Source organism: Neovison vison, chromosome 14 (assembly GCF_020171115.1).
Source record: "Neovison vison isolate M4711 chromosome 14, ASM_NN_V1, whole genome shotgun sequence".
NCBI lineage: Eukaryota > Metazoa > Chordata > Mammalia > Carnivora > Mustelidae > Neogale > Neogale vison.
This window is the reverse complement of record NC_058104.1, coordinates 5,842,254-5,866,518: the sequence shown is the minus strand read 5'-3', so window position 1 is coordinate 5,866,518 and position 24,265 is coordinate 5,842,254. Positions and strand designations below refer to the sequence as shown.

At 49.4% G+C, this 24,265-nt stretch overlaps 1 protein-coding gene across 3 annotated transcripts in view; it reads left to right on the top strand.

The window, feature by feature from the left end:
• The window catches only part of RNF216 (ring finger protein 216), a 143,921-nt gene extending 121,125 nt beyond the window's left edge, over positions 1–22,796 (top strand). For all 3 annotated transcript variants that reach the window (XM_044233867.1, XM_044233865.1, XM_044233866.1), the window contains exons 14-17: positions 532–629; positions 7,141–7,363; positions 20,372–20,441; positions 21,000–22,796. In XM_044233867.1, coding sequence (XP_044089802.1) covers positions 532–629; positions 7,141–7,363; positions 20,372–20,441; positions 21,000–21,319 — 711 coding nt within the window. In that variant the 3' untranslated portion in view covers positions 21,320–22,796. The remainder of the gene's footprint in view (positions 1–531; positions 630–7,140; positions 7,364–20,371; positions 20,442–20,999) is intronic.
• The last annotated feature ends 1,469 nt before the right edge of the window (positions 22,797–24,265 follow it).

Here is a 24,265-nt window from a genome sequence, read left to right as displayed (position 1 = left end):
GGGTGCCTGCGTGGCTCAGTGGGTTAAGTCTCTGTCTTTGGCTCAGGTCATGATCTCAGGGTCCTGGGATCGAGGCCCGCATCGGGCTCTCTGCTCAGCAGTGAGCCTGCTTCCCCCTCTCTCTCTGCCTGCCTCTCTGCCTGCTTGTGATCTCTCTCTCTCTGTGTGTCAAATGCCTGGGTGGCTCAGTGGGTTAAGCCGCTGCCTTCGGCTCAGGTCATGATCTCAGGGTCCTGGGATCGAGTCCCATATCGGGCTCTCTGCTCAGCAGGGAGCCTGCTTCCCTCTCTCTCTCTCTGCCTGCCTCTCTGTCTACTTGTGATTTCTCTCTGTCAAATAAATAAATAAATAAATAAATAAATCTTTAAAAAAAAAAGAAAGAAAGAAAGAAATATCCCTGCTGGAAGGGGAGAGTCATCTTCAGGAAAAACTCAAGCCATATGAGGGTGGTTTTGCATTTCCTGTTGTTGAAAAGAAGCTTGTATGGTGTCTCCTCACCAGGAGCTGTCTTTGTGTCTCCTCTATCCCCAGGAAACCTGTAGGAAGTGTCAGGGACTCTGGAAAGAACACAATGGCCTCACCTGTGAAGAGCTGGCTGAGAAAGATGACATCAAGTACCGAACCTCCATGTGAGTAACCTCCGGGGCTTGCCGCTGTTTCTCAGCTGCCCCCCTCCCCACCGTTACCTGACCCTTGGCTGAGGAGGGCAGTGAGTGTTGTGGGGAGGAAGCTCTCGGGCCACGCAGATCTAGAGTGACCTCAGGAAGCGACCGTAACCCCCTCTGTTTCCTTATCTCTTCAGCCTCATAGAGCCGGTCCTGGAGTCAGTGCCTGGTGCACACGAGTTCAGTAAATGTTCATTCGTCTCCTCCTTCTGATCCAAACAAATAAGCAAATCACACACTTTAACTAGATTAGATTGCACTAATGTTCCTTATATCCATGTTTCCTATAGGATACTAGTGGCCTGAGACATTAAGCAAAATTATAGCCTCCAGAATGCAGAATAATGCCATCAGTAATAATAATCACCATTACCGTTTAGCACTCCCTCTGTGGCTGAGCACTTTACAAATATTAACTCATTAAATATGTTGGCTTAAATAAGGCCATTTCTTTCTCCTATAATGGCCCAGCCTTGCCAGGCAGATCTTTCCCATGAGGTCGCTCAGAGACCAGGTTCCTTTATCACGTTGTTTCTCCATTCCCGAAGGTGGTATTCTCATCTCCATGATGGTGACTGGAGTGGGACCACATTTGTACTCCAGCCCATAGAAAAGGAGAAAGAAAAAAGCTGCCAACCAGGCATCTTTTTAGTTGTAAGGGTGTGTGTGTGTGTGTGTGTGTGTGTGCATGCATGCACGCATCCGTGCCTGTGACTTCTCCTACCCTATCGGTCTAGACTGAGTCATGTGGCCACAACCTAGCTTCAAGGCAGACACCATATGTAATCTCTCGCTGGGTGATTCTATGTCCAACTTGAATTCAAAGGGTGAGGAGTGGGTTTCATTACTAAGAGAATGACATGGGAAGTGGCTATTAGGAGCAGTGAATAGTCTTCCATTGTCCAGCACAAGTATGGCCCTCGACAGTACAACAGGCAGAGCCGAAGAAACTTGCACGTGATCCTGCAGGTTTACTACCTGGGGCTTGAAATCTGAGCACATGGTTTCCCAGCTGTCCTTTCCCACAGATTTGGCAGGCAGACTAATGACCCCACAAGGATGTCACTGCCCTCTGGAATCTGTGAGCCTGTTACCTTTTATGGCCAAAGGGACTTTCCAGATGTGATTAAGGTTATGGACCTGGAGGTAGGGAGATGATTCTGGATTATTCAGGTGAGCCCAGTCTCATCACATGACTCCTTAAAAGCAGAGAGCCTTTCTGTGGTCAGAGGGATCGTGATGGACAGACCCAGAAAGGTGTGAGGACTCCACCTCCTGCTGCTGGCCTTTGAGATGGAGGAAAAAGACCTTGAGCTAGGGAATGTGGCTCTTTCTAGAAGCAGGGAGCAACCTTCATTTGGCAGCCAGTAAGAAAATGGGTATCCCAGTCCCACAGCCCCAAAGAATGAATTTGCTGACAGCCCACAGGAATAGTAAATAGATTTTCTCCCAGAGTAGGTGATAGCCCAATGACACCTGGATTTTTGTCGGAGGAGACCCGTGCTGGACTTCTGACATACAGATCTATAAAAAAATTATATTACATTAAGCTAATAAAATTGTGGTCTGCTACAGCAGCAGTAGAAAACTGACACAGATTTTGGGGCCAGAATGGGGTGCTGCTGTAACAAATAGCTAAAAATGTGGAAGTTAAGTTTGGAATTAGACAATGGGTAGAGACTGGAGCAGTTTTGAAAACCTGTGTAGAAAAAGCCTAGATTGCCTTGAACTAGTAGAAATATGGATTTTTTTTTTTAATTTTATTTATTTATTTGACAGACAGAGATCACAAGCAGGCAGACAGGCAGGCAGAGAGAGGGAGAGGAGGAAGCAGGCTCCCCGCAGAGCAGAGAGCCTGATGCGGGACTCGATCCCAGGACCCTGAGATCATGACCTGAGCCGAAGGCAGCGGCTTAACCCACTGAGCCACCCAGGCCCCCTAGAAATATGGATTTTAGAAACCTCCCCCTTGAGGGCTCAGAAGCAAGGGAGGAGCATCATGGGCAAAGCCAGAATTGCCTTGGAGAAGACCCGAACCCCCACAAACAGAGCCGCAGATGAGGACTCAGAAGTGCGTGCAGAGTGTGTTCTCATGTCGGTGGCAGGACCCTCAGCTGGTTCGTCTCAGTCTTGGAGAAAGCAGAAGGTATAGATGGGTCTGGACGTGTAGCTGAGGAAACTTGCGGGCTGAGCATGGCGAGAGAAAAATGTGAGCAGGAGAGATTGAGGGGCAGGAACAGGATTTGGTTGTTCCTGAAACTCCCATCCTGCTCAGGGGACAGAAGACCCCAAAATTAAGACTTCAGCTATCAGGAGAAGCATGCGCCTGGAGAGAAGACCAAGGATGTGTTCCAAATGTCAGAGTCTTCAGTCCTGTAAAGGCTCTTAGGAGGTCAAGGGGGAACCCTTCAGATCCCTTCAGGCGGACAAGGGAGTCTCTTGGAGTCTCGGGCATCCCCCCTCAGCCATCTCCGCAGAAGCCCAAAGCAGAGGTGGGCTCTTCTGGGAACTGGCTGTGGGTAGAGTGCGCATGTCAGCAGAAACACTGCAGCTTGGCCTGAAAGACACAGAGTGTGGAAGGGAAGGAGTCCACCAGATGCCCAGAGTTCTAGAGAAAGGAAGCAGGTTGACTAAAAACGACACATCTGCAAACACGCTACCTTTCTTGAGAAAAGGCAGGCTTGCTCAGTAGCGCCATGACTGCAGGGTTCTCAGATCTGATATATTAGGGCGTTTGCCCAGCTGGATTTCTAAATTGATTATAAGTGATGACTCCTTTTTTTCCTTCCATTGTTTCCCTTTGGAAAGGAAGTATGTCCCAGAATGGGTCATATCCAGTGTCTTCACCTGTACTCGATTTAAATGGTGAAATTTGGGATCCGGTCGTGGGTTGAGGTGACTGTAGGGGTGCATGCTGAATATGAATCTGGAGTCCTGAGGGCAGACTACAGTGGGCAAAATGTCCTAATTCCCAGAGCCTGTGAATATCGTTACCTGACATGGCGAAGGGCCCTTGTAGATGTGGTTAAGTTTATGGAATAGGGACACCTGGATGGCTCAGTTAGTTAAGCATCTGTCTTCCACTCAGATCATGATCCCAGGGTCTTAGAATCGAGTCCCGCATTGGGCTCCCGCTTCTCCCTCTCCCACTCCCCCTGCTTGTGTTTCCTCTCTCGCTGTGTCTCTCTCTGTCAAATAAGTAAATAAAATTGTTAAAAAAAAAACAAGATGGGAATTTTGTGTGCATTTTACCACAGTTTAAAAAATATATACACACATTCACAAAGGAAAGCCATCTAACATTTTGAATAGTATATTCAAAATGTAGGAAGTGTCAGGGACTCTGGAAAGAACACAATGGCCTCACCTGTGAAGGCCACAAAAAAAGAAGACAGCCCCCAACATACTTAAAAGTGGTGAGAATAAATACTCGTAGAGCTATAGGATCTAGATTGGTTATGTAGGGGAAGGCAGTGAACCTTCCTGTTTGAACACAAGGTCAGGGGACACAGCTGCAGATCAGGCTTCTCTTCCTGTCCTGCCCAGGAGCACATCCTGTAGGGCTGTTTGTTTCCTCCCTAGTTTAGAATCAAGTTCCCAAATCACTCTTCTCCCAAAAGAATCAACTGATTTCTCATCCCATCTTGCACTTTTATGTTACTGGATAGGTGGTCACCGCAATCCATAAAAGCAGTCTTTTCTTGGTATGAGTCATTCTGGCCCTCCCAGTGCTAGTCTCAAGAGTGCAGGAATGAGGACTTGGATGATACTCGTGCAGCCTTGAACAGCTCTGTGACCTTTAGAGCAATCTTGAGTAGTGCTCACTCTGTGTATCCCTCCATTCATCTCGGAGTGCCTTTTCTCGCATCCCATATCCATCATTACTTTGGTGACTGACAGCTTGGTAGAACACAGCAAGCAGATAAATGCACCCTCTTCCCAAGCCTTCAGGAAAGGACTCCATAAACCTGGGTTTGGTTTTTTTTGTTTGTTTGTTTGTTTGTTTTGTTTTTTGTTTTTAAGTAGGCTCCATGTCCAGCCCCAGTGCAGGGCTCAAACTCATGACCATGAAATCAAGACCTAAACCAAGAGCAAGAATTGGGGCACTTTAGGGGCGCCTGGGTGGCTCAGTGGGTTAAAGCCTCTGCCTTCGACTCGAGTCATGGTCTCAGGGTCCTGGGATCGAGCCCCACATTGGGCTCTCTGCTCAGCGGGGAGCCTGCTTCCCCCTTCTCTCTCTCTGCCTGCCTCTCTGCCTACTTGTGATCTCTCTCTGTCAAATAAATAAATAAAATCTTTTTTAAAAAAAAGAATTGGGCACTTTACTGACTGAGTCACCCAGGTGGCCCAACCTTGGTTCTTTTCATCAACTTCTCTTCCATACTGTAGCCATAGCAGCTACCCAGGGAGAATGTCAGCCAGCCCCAGGCCCCCAAAGCATGACAGCCTCAAGCCCCACATCAGTCTTGAAGGTGCTCTGACACAGAAAGCTTATGCTATAGAAAATCGCGGTTGTGTCTTGGCCACAGGTTTTCATCTTGGACACTTTCGCATCAGAAACCTTCTAAGTCTTAACAGGGAGCATTGAAAAGTATCTTCACAGATTCTGAGTAACCGAAATCATGAACATGTGTGCTATGTTAAGTTGACAATAACAAATTCACTTTATTTAAACTTTGTCTCCTTGATGTTTCCTGCTCAACAAAGCTTAAAACTCATTTGTTCCTCTGTAACTTGAACTGGGTTTAAATTCTTTTCAAGCTAGAGCCTTCCTGCCTTTTGGACCATTCAAAAATTAGACCTAAATAAATAGCAACCAATTTCCTAGTTCATTTTTCTATTTTTAAGCACATGATCTAGCTTTTAAGGCACAAACTATGACTGTCTTCTAAATATCAGTAATTAAAAACACTTGTCTTGGGTGCCTGGGTGGCTCAGTGGATTAAGCCGCTGCCTTCGGCTCAGGTCATGATCTCAGGGTCCTGGGATCGAGTCCCGCATCAGGCTCTCTGCTCAGCAGGGAGCCTGCTTCCTCCTCTCTCTCTCTCTCTCTGCCTGCCTCTCTGCCTACTTGTGATCTCTCTATGTCAAATAAATAAATAAAATCTTTTAAAAAAAAAATAAAAATAAAAACACTTGTCTTGACCCTAGACTCCCCTGGCTTCCCTTACTTAGCAGAAACCCTGGGAGCCATGGGAGGAAGAAGGCTTTTTCTCGCTGTAAGGACAGAGCCTGCAGGTCAGAACTCATCCCCAGACTGTTGAGTCTTCGCAGGGAAGCATTTCCCTGGCCACCACTCTGGCTTCCTGCTTGGAAAGAAGAACAGTTCTCAGAGCACTGGGTTAAGTCCTACTTTCAGGGCTTCTCCACTGTTGGGGTCATTCCTGCCTTCCCTAGGCTCCATAGGCATGCTTTCTGACACCTTCGAAGAACTCAACTTAGGAGAGGAAGACAGACACACAAACCGTTACAGGCCAGGATAGCAAGTGTTGTCTTAGAGTTAGGAACAGGGCACTACAGAAGAAACTAATTCAGCAGTGCCAGCTCTTGGTAAAGAGCCAAAATGTGTCATTTTTGCTCTCATCATCTGACCCTCCATATCAGTTAAATTGCTTCTGGAAACAAGTAGCTTTCCTACAGGCTTCCCATGGGCCAGGGCCTACAACTCCTCAAGGACATGCCGACACCCTCGCTAAAAGGGGGCCTGGGAATGTGGGATTTTGACATGGAGGTGGGCACTTGCCAACAGGAAGAAGTTCTAAACTGGCTGTCGGATTGTCTCCCATCTGTGTCTCCCCATCCCACACTAAGTTTTTAAAATCCAGGGTTGGAGGGGGCCACCTGAGTGGCTTAGTCAGTTAAGAGTCCAGCTTTTGCTTTCGGCTCAGGGTCATGAGCCCCAGTTCGGGCTCCGCACTGGACGTGGAGCCTGCTCAGAATTCTCTCTCTCCCTCCTACCCCTTCCTCTTTCTCTCCCCCAACATTTTAAGAAAAAAAATGTGTAAAATCCAAAATGTGTATATAACTAAGGTTTAGGCTTGGTGGCTCTTCGTCAGCCAGTTTGCATATATAAAACACATTATCAAGGAAGACCTTGAGTTTTTCTCTCCCGTTTTAAGCCTTCAGGGACTTCTATAACAAACAGAATAGTAATTTTCTCAATGGTAGGTATCAGGCACTGTGCCAGGGTACTTGCTGCCTTATCTGTAATAATCCTCAAAAGATGATGAAGAAAGTTGGGTTTTCTTAATTTAAAAATGAGGAAACTGAGTCTTCAAGCATTTGAGTACTTCATCCAGGACCATAGAGATAATGTACTGAACGGAGTTCTCAACTCCAAAGCATAGGTTCTTTTCACTCTTCAGATCACCAAACGTCTAGGCAGTCACCTGTGGGAAAATGTACTTAGTGCCTAGCGTGCTTTTCTCTCTTCGTCCTCTTACCTCCTGTCTCCATTCATGTGTTCTTTTCTCAGTGAAGAGAAAATGACTGCAGCCCGCATTAGAAAATGCCACAAGTGTGGGACTGGCCTCATCAAGTCCGAAGGCTGCAACCGCATGTCTTGCCGCTGTGGCGCCCAAATGTGCTACCTCTGTCGCGTATCTATCAACGGATATGACCATTTCTGCCAGCATCCTCGCTCACCGGGAGCCCCTTGCCAGGAGTGTTCAAGATGTTCTCTTTGGACCGACCCCACTGTAAGTGAATGCACGGCTGCTTGTTGCTTCGTAAGGGAAAATATTGGTAAGGTAACATAATGAAAGGGATTCTCCATATGCGTAACACATTGTGACTTTGGAAAATATAGGAATATATCAGCAAATAGAAACTAGGATCAAGTGATTGGGTCTCCTGCATGGCCCAGTGGTTGAGTGTCTGATTTAGATTTTGGCTCAGGTCATGATCTCAAGATCCTGAGACTGAGCCCCAGATGGGGCTCCGTGCTTAGCAGGGAGTCTGCTCTGTTCTCTCTTTCTCTCCTCTCCCTCTGCCGCTACCCCCCATTCAGTCTCAAACTCACTCTCTCTCTCTCAAATAAATAAAATCTAGAAAAATATAACCAAGTGAGACTGTTCCAGAAATGCAGAGATGGTTCAGTATTAAGAGCTTTATTAACATAACTCACCGTATAATAACTTTAAATGGTAAAAGATATAATAAAATCATATATCTATTCTTGATTTAAGGTTTAAAGAACAGTATTAGAAGGATTTTTTTTTTTAAGATTTTATTTATTTATTTGATAGATCACAAGTAGGCAGGGAGGCAGGCAGAGAGAAGAGGAAGCAGGCTCTCTGCAGAGTAGAGAGCCCAATGTGGGGTTCAATCCCGGGACCCTGGGATCATGACCTGAGCCGAAAGCAGAGGCTTTAACCCACTGAGCCACCCAGGCGCCACTAGAAGGATATTTTTTTAACCCCATATTTCAGAACAGTCCTTAGCGTGTTTTGGTTTTTTGGTTTTGTTTGTTTGTTTGTTTGTTTGTTTTAAGATTATTTATTTATTTATTTATTTGACAGAGAGAGAGATCACAGGTAGACGGAGAGGCAGGCAGAGAGAGAGATAGAGGGAGGCAGGCTCCCTGCTGAGCAGAGAGCCCGAGGCGGGACTCGATCCCAGGACCCTGAGATCATGACCTGAGCCGAAGGCAGCGGCTTAACCCACTGAGCCACCCAGGCGCCCCTTAGCATGTTTTTAATAGTGAAATACAGAGGGGCGCCTGGGTAGTTCAGTGGGTTAAAGCCTCTGCCTTCGGCTCAGGTCATGATCTCAGGGTCCTGGGATCGAGCCCCACATCAGGCTCTCTGTTCAGCAGGGAGCCTTCCTCCTCCTCTCTCTCTCTGCCTACTTGTGATCTCTGTCAAATAAATAAATAAAATATTTTTTTAAAAATAGTGAAATACATAGAAGCATTACCAAAAAATCAAATACAAGACTATTACCACTGTTTAGTTTTGGAACTGCTAGTCAATTCAGTTAGCTAAGAGAATAGAACATAATTGTCTGTGTTCATTGGGTACCCACTGTGTTTCAGACACCACTCTAAGTATTTTTATACATAATAATGTATAAAAATCTACCATTTTCAGCCTAAGAAAAGACAAAATAATCAACTGGAAAGCTATTAGAAGCAGTAGAAAGATGTCTAGATACAAAATAAATGACAGAATGTCATTCACTGTCATTCACGTTATATAACAATATAAATCATAAAATAGCCTAGAAATTACTTTAACAAGAAAAATGAAGAACACCATTAAACTATGTTGAAGGACATCAAGAGACATGAACATAGAGAGAAATGTGCTTTGTTTTGTTTTTTTTTTTTCTAAATTGTGATCTTTTTTTAAAGATTTTATTTATTTATTTGACGGAGAGAGACAGCGAGAAGGGGAACACAAGCAGGAGGAGTTGAAGAGGGAGAAGCAGGCTTCCCGCCGAGCAGGGAGCCCTCTTCAGGGCTCGATCTCAGGATCCTGGGATCATGACCCGAGCCGAAGGCTAAGCCCCCAGAGGCCCCATGCTTTGTTCTTAAGTAAGCTTTAATATAAACTGTATCAGTTCTTCTTAAAATAATTTTCAAGTTTGAAACTCTCTGTAAGGACAGCAGTGCAGTATGTGCCAGGACTTGTCCTACCAAAAAGATTGAGCTTAAGTGAAAACCCTGCTAACAAAGGCCTGAGGAAGTGCCCCAGCCCAAGGCCCCTGGAGGCCTGGTGACAGCCGGTGACTCCTCAGCTTCCCTGAGGACCTGGAAGTTGCTGACCTGATCCTGGAGAAGCCCGTTATCTCTCAGAGGGAAGACTTGGTATTACAGACATACCACTTCAATCCGAAATCTAGACATTTGCTGCAATTCCCATTTAAGTTCAGTAAGGCTTTTTTTTTTTCTTTTCCCCTTAAAAAAGGAGACTAATTTTTATTAAGCTACACTAATCAAAACTAAGTGAGCTAGGGGCGCCTGGGTGGCTCAGTGGGTTAAGCCGCTGCCTTCGGCTCAGGTCATGATCTCAGGGTCCTGGGATCGAGTCCCACATCAGGCTCTCTGCTCAGCGGGGAGCCTGCTTCCTCCTCTCTCTCTGCCTGCCTCTCTGCCTACTTGTAATCTCTCTCTGTCAAATAAATAAATAAAATCTTTAAAAAAAAAAAAAAAACTAAACTAAGTGAGCTAATAACTAGATCTGAGAGACAAAATGGAGACCAGGAACACATTAAATGAGAATTTAATCTGTTAAAATATATATATATATATTTTTTATATATATATATATATTTTTAAGGTTTTTATTTACTTAATCGCTACACTTAATGTGGGGCTGAAACTCTTGACCCCAAAATCAAGAGTTCTGTGCTCAGGCACCTGGGTGACTCAGTCGGTTGAGCTGCTGCCTTCAGCTTGGGTCATAATCCCAGAGTCTTGGGATTGAGCCCCCCATCAGGCTCACTGTTCAGCATAGAACACCAACAGCATGTAGCTGGGGTCGTAGACCCAAGTTACCACAGGGACAAATAGTAACATAAATGACTTGTGAATATAAAGTGGGCCATGTCTGGGATAGTGGGATATGGTGAGGCAAACCAGAGAGGGTATAGGTCATATCCAAGGCTGTTCCTCCTTTCCCACAGATTGTCACCAGGTGAAATTCTACTCATGGTTACCCTGGCTTCAGATTCTCCAGAGGAGGTGGAACTCTGGACTTTAATATGTTATCTTCTGATTTTTTTTTTTTTTAAAGATTTATTTATTTATTTATTTGACAGATCAGAAGTAGGCAGAGAGGCAGGCAGAGAGAGAGAGAGGAAGAAGCAGGCTCCCCGCTGAGCAGAGAGCCCAATGCGGGGCTGGATCCCAGAACCCTGGGATCATGACCTGAGCCGAAGGCAGAGGCTTTAACCCACTGAGCCACCCAGGCACCCCTATGTTCTGATTTTTCAAGATTGGCCATTAATCCAAGTATCTTAAAAACTTATGTTTTATACCAGCACTTCATAAGCCAAAACATGGGTTGTTAGTCATCAGACTTTACCCCTGGTTTTGAACATGTCCGGCAGGCCTACCAAGAGGCGATGTCAGGGCAGCAGGCCCGCCCAGTGTGAGAACCACAGCAAACCATTCTCCTGGCCTAACCCCAATCCTGGGAGTTCCCAGTTTTGAAAAATAGTGAGTCCTCAATGGAAACCAGCTGTGTGCGTGTCAGAAGCCACCTCCTCACTGGGCAGAAGATTGGGCAGAGGGACCCAGGAATGGCTCTGACTGGGCAGCTCTGCCACCCACTGAGAGTCAGTAAGCCTTCCTTCCCCGCCCCCCAGCACACCCGTAGTCACTGAAGGAAAGGGCAGACTTTGGAAGCAGGCAGGTCACCCTTGTGTTGCTGGTTTGGTTCGGTGAAAGGAGGTCCAGCCGCCAGTGGCAAGTGCTCGGCAAGGTAACGTGTGCTGCCTTCTAGGACAAACCTTCCCGGGCCCTGGCAGCTCTGCTGACTCACTTCCTCCGCGCTGTGCAGCCAACATACCCAGGCCTCAGCATCTCTTACACAAGGAAATAGGACTCTTTTCCTTCAGCTTCATCTCCTATGAAGTTCTCCGAGTCATCCCCACACACACACACCACGCTGCCTTCCAGAAACAAAGAGCTAAGCAGAGTTACACAGCAGAATGTGTTCAGCTGCTGGCCTCTCCTCGGCCGGCACTGTTTTCCTTTCTGCTCCTGCTCTTTCTTGTTCTTTCTCCTGCTGCCTCCCTTTTCCTACTATGCGTGGAATGAGTTAAAGGTTTTTTGTGTCCTTTATACCTTGTTTGGGTGTCGTACCATGTGACTGCTCCCTTTTTTTCTTATTGAGTCATTGTCTTCCATCCTGAGAAAGGTTCTGTATTTGCTCAAAATAACGTTCAAAAGGACGGTCAGGCAAATACAAATCCCTCTGATTTCCTCGGGCAGCCATAGCCAGAGATTTGGTTCCATTTGTCCATTCCCATCAAATCTGGGATCAGCCCCGTTTCCTTGATTCTCACCAGGAGACTGATTGGATTCCAAGCCAGCATCTGTTGGGGCTTCTGAGAACACAAAGCCATTCAGAAGTTCAGGGAAACAAAGCATGCCCTGTCATCCAGGCCTTTTCTCTGGCTTAATTAACCAGCAAGGCCAGGAAGAATCTCTTCGTCCCTTCGTGGTTTGGAGAGAAGTCGCGTTTTATCCCTTAATGACTAGAGATTGCTTGGGAACCCAAACGAACTCTGTATGAGAACTAAAATGATGAATGTGACTTGCCTTCAGTGTTATCAGAATGAAGCCAAAAACATTCAGCCACAAGTCTTAAAAAGCAAGATGTCTTTTTAAAAGGAAGGGGGAAAAAAAAGCAAACCACACTTTTCTGATTGGGGGGCAGAATGCAAAGCCACATGTTGACACAGAAGTCAGCAGATGTTATTTTGCCGCGGAGGGAGGTGTCCTAGTGCTTGACTGGGTCCGAACCCCCTGCAGCTGAGAGTGCGGCAGGGCTGGCACAGCACAGCTCGGCAGTAGACACCCTGGTCCTCTCCAGAGTCCCCTGGCCGTCTGGATTCAAGAAGTGGCGCAGAATTCTCAACAGCATTTTTTCTTATACAAAACCAAGTTCAGTGTTTATCTTGGGTGTTGGTTACCAGAAACTGCACAGAATTATTTTCCACAACTTCGTTGATTTTTGGATATAAAAGATCGTTCAATTCAAATAAAACCCTGCGGCTTTTGCAACCAATGTACACTTTGATACCATTACTGCCTAGACACTTGGTCAGGAGACTGACTTATTTTTCCCAAGCCTACATCGAATCGAATGTGACATCGACCTGGGCTAATATATTTAATTCTGCAATAATTCTCTAAGGCAGTTGTGTCATTCCACTTCTGCAAAGGCTGTGGTCCATAAAGCTAGCACGGGGCTCCAGCCGCGGCTGCTTCTCTGGGTATCTTTAAGGCCCCACCTGCCTTCTCCCGCCTATGGCTCCAACGCCACCCAGACTAGCCCAGGGCCCAGCGTCTCCCTGCCGGGGCTGGTTTGCAGAGGCCACCGCACAACTCTGAGACCCGTGTCAGGAAAAGGAGGGCGTGTTGCAGGAATTGAAGGGAGAAGAGCTTTTCAGAGTGGGTCCAGGAGAGGCAGAAGGCCCATAGGAAAGGTAGACCAAAGGTGAAGACATTAACTGGATTTTGGCTTCAATGTTGCTTCCTTTTTTTTCTTTTCTTCTCTTTTTTTTTTTTTTTTTTTTTTTTTTTAAAGTCAGCTCTGTGCTGGAGCATCTGGTTGGCTCAATCAGTGAAGCTTCTGCCTTTGGCTTAGGTCATGATCCCAGAGTCCTGGGATTAAGCCCTGCTGAGCAGGGAGCCTACTTTTCTCTCTTCTCTCTCTTCTCTCTCTCTCTCTCTGTCAAATATATAAAATCTTAAAAAAATAATAATAGTAGTAGTTCTGTGCCCCATGTGAGGCTTGAACTCCTGACCCTGAGATCAGGAGTCGCGTGCTGTACCAACTGAGCGAGTCAGGCACCTCTCTTTCCGTACCATTTTAATTGTACCTTCTACAAAAGAAACAAAGATGGTAATGTGAGTCCCCTGCCTCAGCATCTTATTTCGGGTCACTTATGACCGCTTTCCCAATCCACAGATGAGGAAAATGAGATTCGGGTCACTTGGTAAAAGTGGGATGCAAGCCCAGGTCTTGGACCAGATGTCGGCTCCCTTTACTCCAGAAGTCTCCACGCTCTGGAGTGACAGGTCACAAATTTGGCAGCTCACCAAGTTAGGTGCCCATGGGGGTCCGGAGCCCAGGGAACCAGCTGGGCCTCCATAGCGGGGTGGGACCATCGCTAGACCCTTTCCCCATTGAGCAAGCTGCCGATGGTAGAGGTGGGGCCTGGCATCGCCAAAGCTTGACAGTGTGCTTGATCGGGTTTAGGTGTCACTGAGGACTTTACCAAGGAGGTGGCAGCATGTAAATATGGGTCATCTTCGGCAAATGCCAGAAGGCCCCAGGCTGAGCACTTGACCCTAACGGGAGTCCATAGATAGCCACATTCCATGCTGCCTCCAGGTCCCCATGGGGGAGCTCTAGATGGAAAAGCATTTGGGTGCTGGGTCTCTGTGACCTGAGAGCCTGCTGTCCTTGCGCCTCTCCAGCACCTCGTCCAACCCCCCCCCTGCCCCGGGCCATTCCAGACCCCAGCTGCACAGCATGTGCCACTTCGGGCTGCGCCTCACCCTCCTCCCCCCAATTTCCTGTTGCAGGGGGACAGCTGGAGCTGGGGGTTAGGGTCTGGTGTTGCTCGGCGATCTGCAACCGATCTGGGAATAATTTGAAACTAAATCCTCAGTCCTTGGGAAGCCTTTTATGAAATCATTGCAAGTTTATTAACAACAGCTGTGGCCACACGACCTGGATCCCAGCCCCAACCCCACCCCCAAAATCACAGGAGGGAAGCAGCAGTTGACTTGGAATTCCCAGTCACCTTTTTAAGGGGAGGAAAGTTAAATGAAGAAGAAAAGTCACCCATCCTTCCTCTGTGGTCACAGGAGGCTGAACAGCAGGCTAGCCGGCCGCCAGCCATGGTGATCAGAAATAAAACTGCTCAAAGGGACTTTTCAAAGCTTTGGCAAGAGCAGCCTAAGGCCAAGTGTTCACACATCTATTTTAGGGCCCTTCAGCCTGTGGTGGCGATCATTGTCAATGTCTGATTGGCAGAAGCCTCCTCTTTCTCAGACCATTTGCAGCTTCTCCGTTTCCTCCTGTCCAGATTCTGTTGCTCAGGCAGAGCTGCAAAGCTTCCTTATTGAGGGGCGGGTTACAGAGTCCAGGTTTGGGCTCCTTTTTCTTAATTAAAATCTCTCTGGCGAACTCTACCTCACTTCCTGCCAGCGACTGCCATGCTGAGTCTGTATTTTGGAGAAGCCCGGCCCCTGCCATCAGCCTCGTGCCCTCGCCGTGCTCCCCGCTGCCTCCATGTGAAGCAGGCGTGTCCAAGTCCTTCGAGTGAGGCCAACACTTTGTGTCCTGCTGAGCTCAAAGGAATTCAGGGAGAGGAAATAAAACCTTCTTCCTGTTAAGATGCAACCCACTCATTTCTTCCTTTAAAGTATTCCTCCAGATCCCAGGGGCAGTAAGACTCCACGCCCCATTCTGCTGTATTCCTTTATCCTTGGCACTGCACTTGGGGTGCACTGGCCCACCGTGGGTGCTGTGCTCATTCCCTTCACAGTCCTTGTTGCATCTGGCTGTGGTCTGTGGGCTCCCTGCCCAGAGTGGCCATGGGTAGTGATAAAAAGTGCTTAGGTGGTTCTCTTGCACTCTAGCCTGGTGTTTCGTTATACTCAGTCTTTTTTTTTTTTTTTAATAAAGATTTTATTTATTTATTTGACAGCCCAAGCAGGAAGAAGGGTAAAGGGAGAGGAAGAAGCAGGCTTCCTGCTGGGCAGGGAGCCCGACGTGGGGCTCGATCCCAGGACCCTGGCATCATGACCTGAGCCACCCTGGTGCCCCCATTATACTTAGAGTCTTTTGAGACCCACCGTCCCGGGACATTTTGACTGCCGACTGGTGTCTGCTCCCTCCTCTTTCAGCCTAGCCTTGCTTATATGCACATTCCATGGATCTGTGTGGAAATTTTCACCAAGATCAGAAGGGGCCAGGAAGCATACAGAGAGTGGAAGTCATCCAGGCCTACTGGATCCATCTTAAATCCCACGCCAGCAGCCAGGTGGAGGAGTACAGGGGGACATGTCACCCTCGTGTCCGTTCACTAAGGCCTGTTGGGGTGCCCAGTGTGGTGACTACCGGCAGAACCGTCTCTTCCTCCTCTGGTTCCCAGCCAGCCCAGGTGGGCAGAGGCTGACGGGGAGCTTGGGTCTCAAGAGTGTCCAGTTTGGCCTCCAACCCTGCAGAGGACAGAGCAGGCAGAGGGGCGCTAACTGCCCAGGCACCCTCGGGGATGCGAGCCCAGAAGGAACCGCAGGGTCTGTGCTGGTCCCGACGGCACTTCTCACAACTCCGTCATCTTCAGCATGTAACTGCATCTCAGAGCCTGTTTCCTCGCAGGTAGAATCTGTCACCGCCCCCGCCACCCCACCCCCACCCCCGCCGCCCATAGCTGGGAGAGATGCTAAGGGTGCGCATATGAACTAGAGCAAGACACAGGGAGGTGGGACCTGAGTGTGCAGAGCACGGCCTTCTAGAAGAGAACCTCGGGATGGGGGGTGGGGTTTCTGAGTGAGGCGGGGATACAAGCACAGACAGTGGGAAGTGGGCCAGAACGTTCCCAGGAGTTCTCTCTGGAAAGAAATTACTGGTCACTTTTTTATTTGGGTGTTGTTAAACTTTTTCTCCCAAAATTGCTTTAATGTATATGAGAATCAAAAACACCAGTTTTGGGGCACCTGGGTGGCTCAGTGGGTTAAGCCGCTGCCTTCGGCTCAGGTCATGATCTCAGGGTCCTGGGATCGAGTCCCACATCGGGCTCTCTGCTCAGCAGGGAGTCTGCTTCCTCCTCTCTCTCTCTGTCTGCCTCTCTGCCTACTTGTGATCTCTGTCTGTCAAATAAATAAATAAATAAAACACCAGTTTTTTGTTGCAGAAAGAAAATTCCATGGGACACTGTGATATGCAAGTAAGTTGGTAGCCTCACGAGAAAGCATGTCAGGCAGGGAAATGTAGAAGTGTGTGTTCCCGCTCTGGAGAGGGACTAAGAACAGTAGCCCAGTCAGAGGCAACAGGAGACCCTACCACCGTGAGCCAGTAAGTCCTTTGGGGCCTCAGTGGTAGACCCTGGCCTGCACCTTGGCTTTCTGGCTCGGAGGTGAGGTTTGTGGGCCCTGGAACTCCTGGCTCCGTCGGGGTGAGAAGACAGGAGGATCTGCTGGCTTTGTCTCAAAGGCCTGGTGCCAGGGGAAGCCAGTCAGACACTGGCGAATGGATCTTTTTTAAGGGGTGATACGTGCGTTTCTGGGTGAGCTGACCAAGAAAAGAATTCCCTAAAAATTTCCAGGGAAGTGACCCTCTTCTCTGCTGTGTTGGCTGTTCGTCCTCCTGAATGGAGGCGTTTTGTTTTGCCCTATTCTCTTGTATTTAGTGGAAAAAGGAGATTTCGGAGTTCGGCCCATCCCAGAGAGAAGGAACCCTCTTGTATTTCAAGGAGGATAAGATGAACTCATTCTAGAACAAGGCAGGGCTTCTGATGGTGCTCAGGGCAGGGTGGGCCGAGTTCCAGGGGCCTTGCAGTCTCTGCTGCAGAAGCTCCAGTTCAGAAACCTGTGGTTTATGTGGTTAAGAGCTTCAGCCTCCAGAGTGGAAGGCCTGGGTTTAAACCTCACTGTGCTTCCGTTTCCACATCTGTAATACAGGAATTAGTTAATAGGGCCTAACTCTGGAGCTGTTAGGAAGATTCCGTCTCTGTGAAGTGCTTACAGCAGGAGCTGGCACATAGTAAGCCCTCAGCAAACATTAGCTTCCGTTCTTGCTGTCGCTGAGCCTGGCACTTTGTAAAAGGAAGATCATCTGCTCACGTAAAGTGGCTGTGAATGGGCTCCAGGTCAGGTGGTGGAGTGTAACAAGGTCCTCAAGCTCAGCTCTCTAGAGCCCCAGAACAGGAGTTCTTCCCTCTGCGCCAGCTGTCTGTCCATTAGGAGGCCAGTGCTGCTTGAAGATAAGACTTGCCACGGCCAGTCGCCCAGCTTGCCTGGATTTCCTGTGGGTGACGCAGCCCCTTCCGGGGGTGCTGGAGGTCAGGTACTTCGGTGACTTGGCCACTGCACGCGGCTCTCTCATCTGCTTTCCTCCTATTGTTCCTGCTTCCAGCAGCCTAGGTGTGTCCTAGATTACAGAGTGGCAAGCCTTTTTTGCAAGTGTCCTCGTTTACCATGAATGGTGACACTTGGGGCTCCTGGAATGTTTCCTAAGGGAACATACCTTCAGAAAGGCCTCGGAAGCCCATCTATCCTTCAGCCCAAACCCAAAGGGACCAGTCTTCGTGTTTTATCTCAAAGTAACTCTAAAGCTTGCCACATTTACTCTTTTTGTTAACGTTACCTTTTTTAGTTATGGTAAAGTATGTATAAAATTTCACTCTTGACTTGAGGAGCTTTAAATGCCTAAGAGAAATTGCTTGGGAAGGAACCCCTGCCCTGGATGAAATAAGAAATCTTCACCTTAGAGTCTAACACATTTAACTAAAAACGTAATTTAAAAATACGTATATTAAAAAGCTTTTCATTGTTAGTTTCTAAATAGTGTCCTGTGACTCCAACCAGTCAGAGGAAGTTGAAATCTGAACTATCTGACCCTTATTCTAGCTGCAACTGACGGTTTACTCAGTGGCCCTAATTAACACAGGAAGCCAGGCACCTGCCCCATGAAGAAGCCACAGAGGCAAGTGTTGGGACATCTCCCAGTCTCTCCACTCTTTCTTGAAGCTTCTAATCTTTCTAAAATCTTTATTTCTGCTGTTTTCCATGAACTTCCTGTCTTTAATAGTGAGTGATCTGTGCCAAGTCCTTTACCTACTTGAGCTCATTCCATCCTTACAACAGCCCATTTTACAGACGAGGTATCAAGACTCAGATGTTTTAACTCGCTTAGTGGGAGATACCACAGAGCCCTGCTCTCCCACCTGACAGTTCTCCGGATTCCCCCCCACCAATTAAAAATCTTTTTGTCCTGGACTGTCCACTGGCACCAAAGTGAAGGTTTTGTCAGCTCCTCCCCCTCTAGATAATCGATAGAATGTATCTGTGCATGCGGACGGAAACCTTCAGACTGTGCCCACCAACCCGTACTGAGTTCTCAGAGCCCTTTGCATCGGCTTAGTGGTTCCGTTGTAGAGGACTCCATTCCCTCGTTTGGAGTGTTCACGGAGAGACTGGACGACCGGGCCTTGGGGTTTTTACTGGAGAATTTGGCCTGTGTTAACCTGAGAGACAGACATGGTGCCCCCGAGGGTTTCTTTCGGCACCTGGCAGTTCTCTCCTCTTCCTCCTGCCTTGCTCAGAACACCTGCAAGGTGAGGCCGAGAAAGATTTGTGTGTTAAGAATTTCCAAATGTAGGGGCGCCTGGGTGGCTCAGTGGGTTAAGCCGCTGCCTTCGGCTCAGGTCATGATCTCAGGGTCCTGGGATCGAGTCCCGCATCGGGCTCTCTGCTCAGCAGGAAGCCTGCTTCCCTCTCTCTCTCTCTGCCTGCCTCTCCATCTACTTGTGATTTCTCTCTGTCAAATAAATAAATAAAATCTTTAAAAAAAAAAAAAAAAGAATTTCCAAATGTAAGAAAGAACGTGGAAAGAATCTAGAGACAACTGAGTTCAGTCCGTCATTCAGCGCCTGAGCGTGGGAAAATGTCCGTGAATTTAACAGGGCCTCTGCTGTTGCCCACAGAGCCTCCGGCCCCCAGCAATTCTGTCCTACAATTTTCTTTTTTTTTAAGATTTTATCTACCAAAGGGAATATTACATAACTGTTTATTCACTCCATCAGTAGTTTTAGTCTTCTTGTCGATCAGAACTTTAACCAGCAAACTTAGATCAGTGTCTGGCACTAGCTGTTGTCCAATACACACTGATTTAAAGGCTGCTCCCGACTCTCAAGTCCTTGAGGTTCGGAACTGTGTGGTGAAGTCCTTGGCCACTATCTTGGCAGTGATGTTAATAACACACTAAGTTAACGTCCACACTGCCCATCGCACAGGTGGGACCCCCACGCCCTCCACTGTCCAGGGAGGGTGCTCTCTCCAGCTCAGATGCTCTTTTCAGGGGTCCTCCATTCACATCTCCCAAGTTTGCTGGGTGCCATCAGTTGGTCAGAGCCTCAGATCAGTGTGAAAAATCGAGCTGTCACTGAAACCACTCCCAGCCAGGACACACCTGGCCATGGGGAGGCTCCAATGCCTTGTCTAGGAAACACCTCCTCGAGTGTGGGGATTGGCTCTGCCTTCTGGCCCCCCGTATTGTGTACCAGTGCCCGCCTCACACTTCCTCCCAGCGTGACTGCTCCTAATTCGCGGAGAAACAGCTGGAAGACCCCAGGAAATAAGCCTGTTGGTCGTTCAGTTCAAGTCCACGCAGTTGGTGATGTTCCACTCAGTTCAGCTCGCTCTTAAACTGCTGCGCCCTTCCTCCCACATGCGGGTCCCCGCCCCAACCACCATTTGACTGTCAGGACACACCACTCCTTCTGTAGCCTGCCAGTTACCTAGAAGCTAAAGGCCAGCTTCAGGGCTCAGCTGGCCCAAGTAGACCTTTGTCCCCGCTGAGGTCACAGAATCAGTAAGACTCTGTTGGGCTTTGCACAAAAGGGTGTGGAGCTCGGAGTTGGTAGACTCTAGATCTGAAACTGCTCCGGCCCTGCCCGCCCCAGACCCTTGGGTTATCAGTCTTCCCACCCGAGCTGCAGAAGATTTTCTCTCTGCTAACTTTGCGGCCTAACGAACAAAGCAGGCTCTCGCCCCTCCCCGAGGTGGCCACCACCATGCACAGTCCCACTCCTCAGCCACGGCCTCTCAGGTGGGCTTCCTCATGGGAGCCTCACCCAGTGATGAAGCAAGGAATCTGCTTTCTGGGTCTGGAAATGAGTCGTCTACTGACTAGCAGCCCTCTGGCTTCCCCTGGCTCCCAGTGGGGTCTCAGCATGGCATGGAACTGCTTGGGGCAACTGCTTGGGGCAAGCTCACCATCTTGTTGCTCTTCCTCTAGGAGGACGATGAGAAGCTGATTGAGGAAATCCAGAAGGAGGCTGAAGAGGAGCAGAAGAGAAAGAATGGAGGCAAGCGCTCCCCTGGCGCGGGCCCCATGCCCGGTGCTCTCCATGTGTGGGGTGGGGGGCAGGCATCCATCCCGCTCCCCATGGGAGAGGCTACGAAAGTGTAGGAGAGTTTCAGCATCCCCCTAATGGTCAGGAGGTCTCAGGGGATGAGAGCTTAGGGGGTAGACAGCACCCACACTGGACTAAAAAGACAGTAGGCCCACCTTTGCCTCTCTGAGGTCACAAAAGAATGAAGTGGAGTTTTTGGGAGTCCCTAGGCCCTGGCTCTGAAGGAAAGTCACAGAATCCACCACTTTCCAGGGTGATCACTGAGCTAATGCTGGACAGCTGAGGGGGGTTGGTGCACATACACGCGTTAATCAGCCTTATTTGGCCCGGCTACCCCTTCTGTGTCCATAGGTAAGAATGATGCTGAAGGTCAGACAGTCCTGGCCTGGCCTCGTGCTGTGGGCTCTCCGCTAGGGCCGGTGGGACTGAGCAGGATATGCAGCCTGGTCCCAGCCCACATGCAAGCACAGTTGGGTTTGTTTTCTCTACTAAATCCCATCTCCTGTTCAGAGAACACCTTCAAACGCATCGGGCCCCCCTTGGAGAAGCCACCAGAGAAAGTCCAGAGGATCGAAGCCCTGCCGAGGCCCGTCCCGCAGAACCTGCACCAGCCACAGATCCCCCCCTATGCCTTCGTGCACCCGCCCTTCCCCCTGCCGCCTGTCCGGCCCATGTTCAACAACTTCCCTCTCAACATGGGCCCAGTCCCAGCGCCCTACGTGCCCCCTCTGCCCAATGTGCGTGTCAACTACGACTTCGCTCCCGTCCACGTGCCACTGGAGCACAACCTGCCTATGCACTTCGGCCCGCAGCCACGGCATCGCTTCTGACAGCTCTGTGTCCTGCGTCCTCCCCGGAGCCCTGCCGCTGAGCAGCCCAGCCTGTGCAGGGCCAGGGTTCTGTAGATTACCCGCCTCGCCCCCAAGGCCATGCCTTCAGAGTAGGGATCATGCACTTGGCTCTCAAAAGGATAGGCTGGCTTTTTTCCTGCTCCTTCCTGGGAAAGGCTACTGCCCCTTGAAGAGTGGCCGGCAGGCCAGTGCCCTCAGGTGCCTGTAAAAGGTTTGGTCTGGCACTTGCTGGACCAGAGAGTAGGGCCTCCCTAGAGAGTTCCACTGTCCCAAGCCACAGTGCAGGGACCCTCACCACAAGGTAGCTCGTCTCTGCTCTGTCAGTCCTGTCCCTGCAGACAGAGATGAGTGAAGTGTTTGGGTCCTTCCCTCCCCCTGGTAGACCTCAGAAGTCTCTCAGTTAACCACGTAGGCCTTCCTTACCGCAGTACAGTCTGATTCTCGATAAAGCTGAAGTCCCAGTTGGAGGGAGTCGAGTTTGGAGAGAGCTGAGCTGTCTGAACCATGTTGTGAAGGCTGGGTTCTCCCCCCGCCCCCACCCCAGTGCTGCAGCCCATCCAGAGTGAGTACACCCTGCTGCTTCAAGCCAGTTGGTCCCAGGGAGGCGGTGGCAGAGCCATGTCCCCAGGCCTGGGAGCACCACTCAGGGTGGGGAGGCTGCAGACTTTATCTCCACATCCAGAACCCCAGGCCGCCACCGCCGCCACCATGACTATTCTGGTCTCATTCTTGGCCCACTCCGATGAGACCACAGAGAGCCATCTCATGCTATCAGTTCTGTTTTGTAGTTTAAAGAAATATTTGCCATTTACTCACTTTGAACTTACTGGGTTTTCTGTGGCCTGCTAGAGTTTCTCTCGTTCAGTCTCTGGAAAGTCAAATCTGTTTTCCCATGCCAGGCAGCCAGTGAGGGCTGGACGGTCCTAAATCTTGCCAAACAAAAGGTCCTTTCGAGGTGCCTGTGACAGGCTTGGTGGCTTTCCCAGGCAGCCCAGTTACCGGTAATGAGCAGCTTCTCCCTGGAGGTTTGGTGGTAGCGGTGGGTTTCCACAGGGGGACAGAAGACCCAGACTGCACCCAGCATCCACCCATGGAGCTGCCCTTGCCCACGGCCAGGTGAGTCTAGCTCGGAGTCGGCATGGGAGTCCCTGCCCCTTCCCACTCACCTTTGCCTGTTCAGCCCCAGCCCACCTGAGGCTCTGCCCCATCACTCGCCTCCGCTGTACAGAGCAGAGGCCTCTGCGGGAGCGACCCTGCCTGACCCAGTGTTGGCCTCTGTCACTGCTGCTGTATGCTCTGATGGCTGTGGGGTTCCCGGAAGTTCCCAGCACCTGTGCACAGACCACAGTGGGGTGAGCCTTCAGGCCGTGCCCCAGGACCATGCGTTCTTGTGCATAGACATCCACTGCCATCCATTTCTCGTGTATTTCAAGGATTAAAATGGGCAGAAATCTGCTAAGTTGCCTGTTCTTTGTCCTGCTTTTCCTCCAGGGAGGACTTTGCAGAGTCCTCTGCATGTGGGGCAGGAAACAAGGAGGGGCCTGCCTGGCCGGGAGCCTGAATGGCAGTCCCTTGGGAGAGCCCTGCTGGGAGTGCCCTATGGAGCACGGTGACATGTCTAAGTACCTTTACAGCGTGGTCCCTGTGCATCCCCAAGGCAGCAGGGGTCTCAGAGTGGTTGAGCTTCTAGTGGACATCCCACCAAGCAGACACACCAAAACCTCCTGGGCCCCTTGGCGCAGTTCATCCAAGGAGGAAACCAGCCAGGGCACAGGGCTTCATGAGGTGCTTTGGGCAGCTGAAGGGACACACCCCAGGTGGGCGGCATGTGAAGCCCCCCTGGCATGGGAAGAGGCAAGAATGATTGCTTCCCCCCAAGGCCAAACTGAAGACTTGTCCTTTGAGATGAATTCAGGCTGTTCGTAGCCACAAGCAGCTGCTAGAGAACCACGGGTGCCCGGTTTCTGATGATCCCCCTTGACCTGGACAGTGGTGCAGGTCCCAGGCCTGCGGCAGCACAGTTGCTGTTTTGGGGGAAGGTCATTGCTACAAGTTTGATGCTAGCATGAGGTCCCCCACCTGTCTGTGAAGTGACTGTCTAGGTGCCTGTGTTCCAGAGGACCCCAGGCTTCTTGAGAAATAGCCTGCACTAGTGAGAGTTCAGGGGAGAGGGGACCCTAGTACTCCGACCAGCCAGCAAATGGCTGCAAGATGTGAAGATAGGAGACCCACAGAGACTAGCCAGTCACAGGGACAAGGCAGGAATCCCAGAGGCAGCCTGGCCCCTTTCCCTCTCTGGGCCACAGTGTTTTCTCCCCCAAGCCAGAGACTGCCCAGCGACAGTCCCGTTCTACTTGCCTTAAACTGGAGAGAGGAATCTAGTATTTGCACTTAGCAAAAGATTTTAAAACTTAAAAAAAAAAAGTGTGCATGACCTGTCACTTTGTATAAAAATAGCAAAAATGATTAGTTTATTAAATTTTTTTTCTGTACCTTCTGGTAGTAAAAATACATCAAAATAATTCTGTTTAAACTACTGTGTGTAAAAAGCCTGTATCATATGTAACTTGGACTTTTTGTAAATAAATGTTTGTGCACTACACTCCCTCTGGCTTCATCTGTCCACACGGCACTACCAGGCAGGCCCTGCCACCCCCACGAAGTTACAGGGGCTGCACACACGGGCAACAGATTCCCAGGGAGTGATTGGGCCTATGAAGCCTCCACTCCCCAGGACCGGATGTCGGCCGCCGCCGCCGGAGAGCTGCGGGGAGGTGAGACCCCCATCTCCCCTCCCCTGAAGGAAGATCTGGTGATGTCTCGTGCCGACCCTGCTTGGGTGGCTTTTTGTTGTTGTTTTTTGGCACAAAATCCCCTCCCAGAAAACGTGATTCTACACTTTTCAAAACGGGACTTATTTTTCTC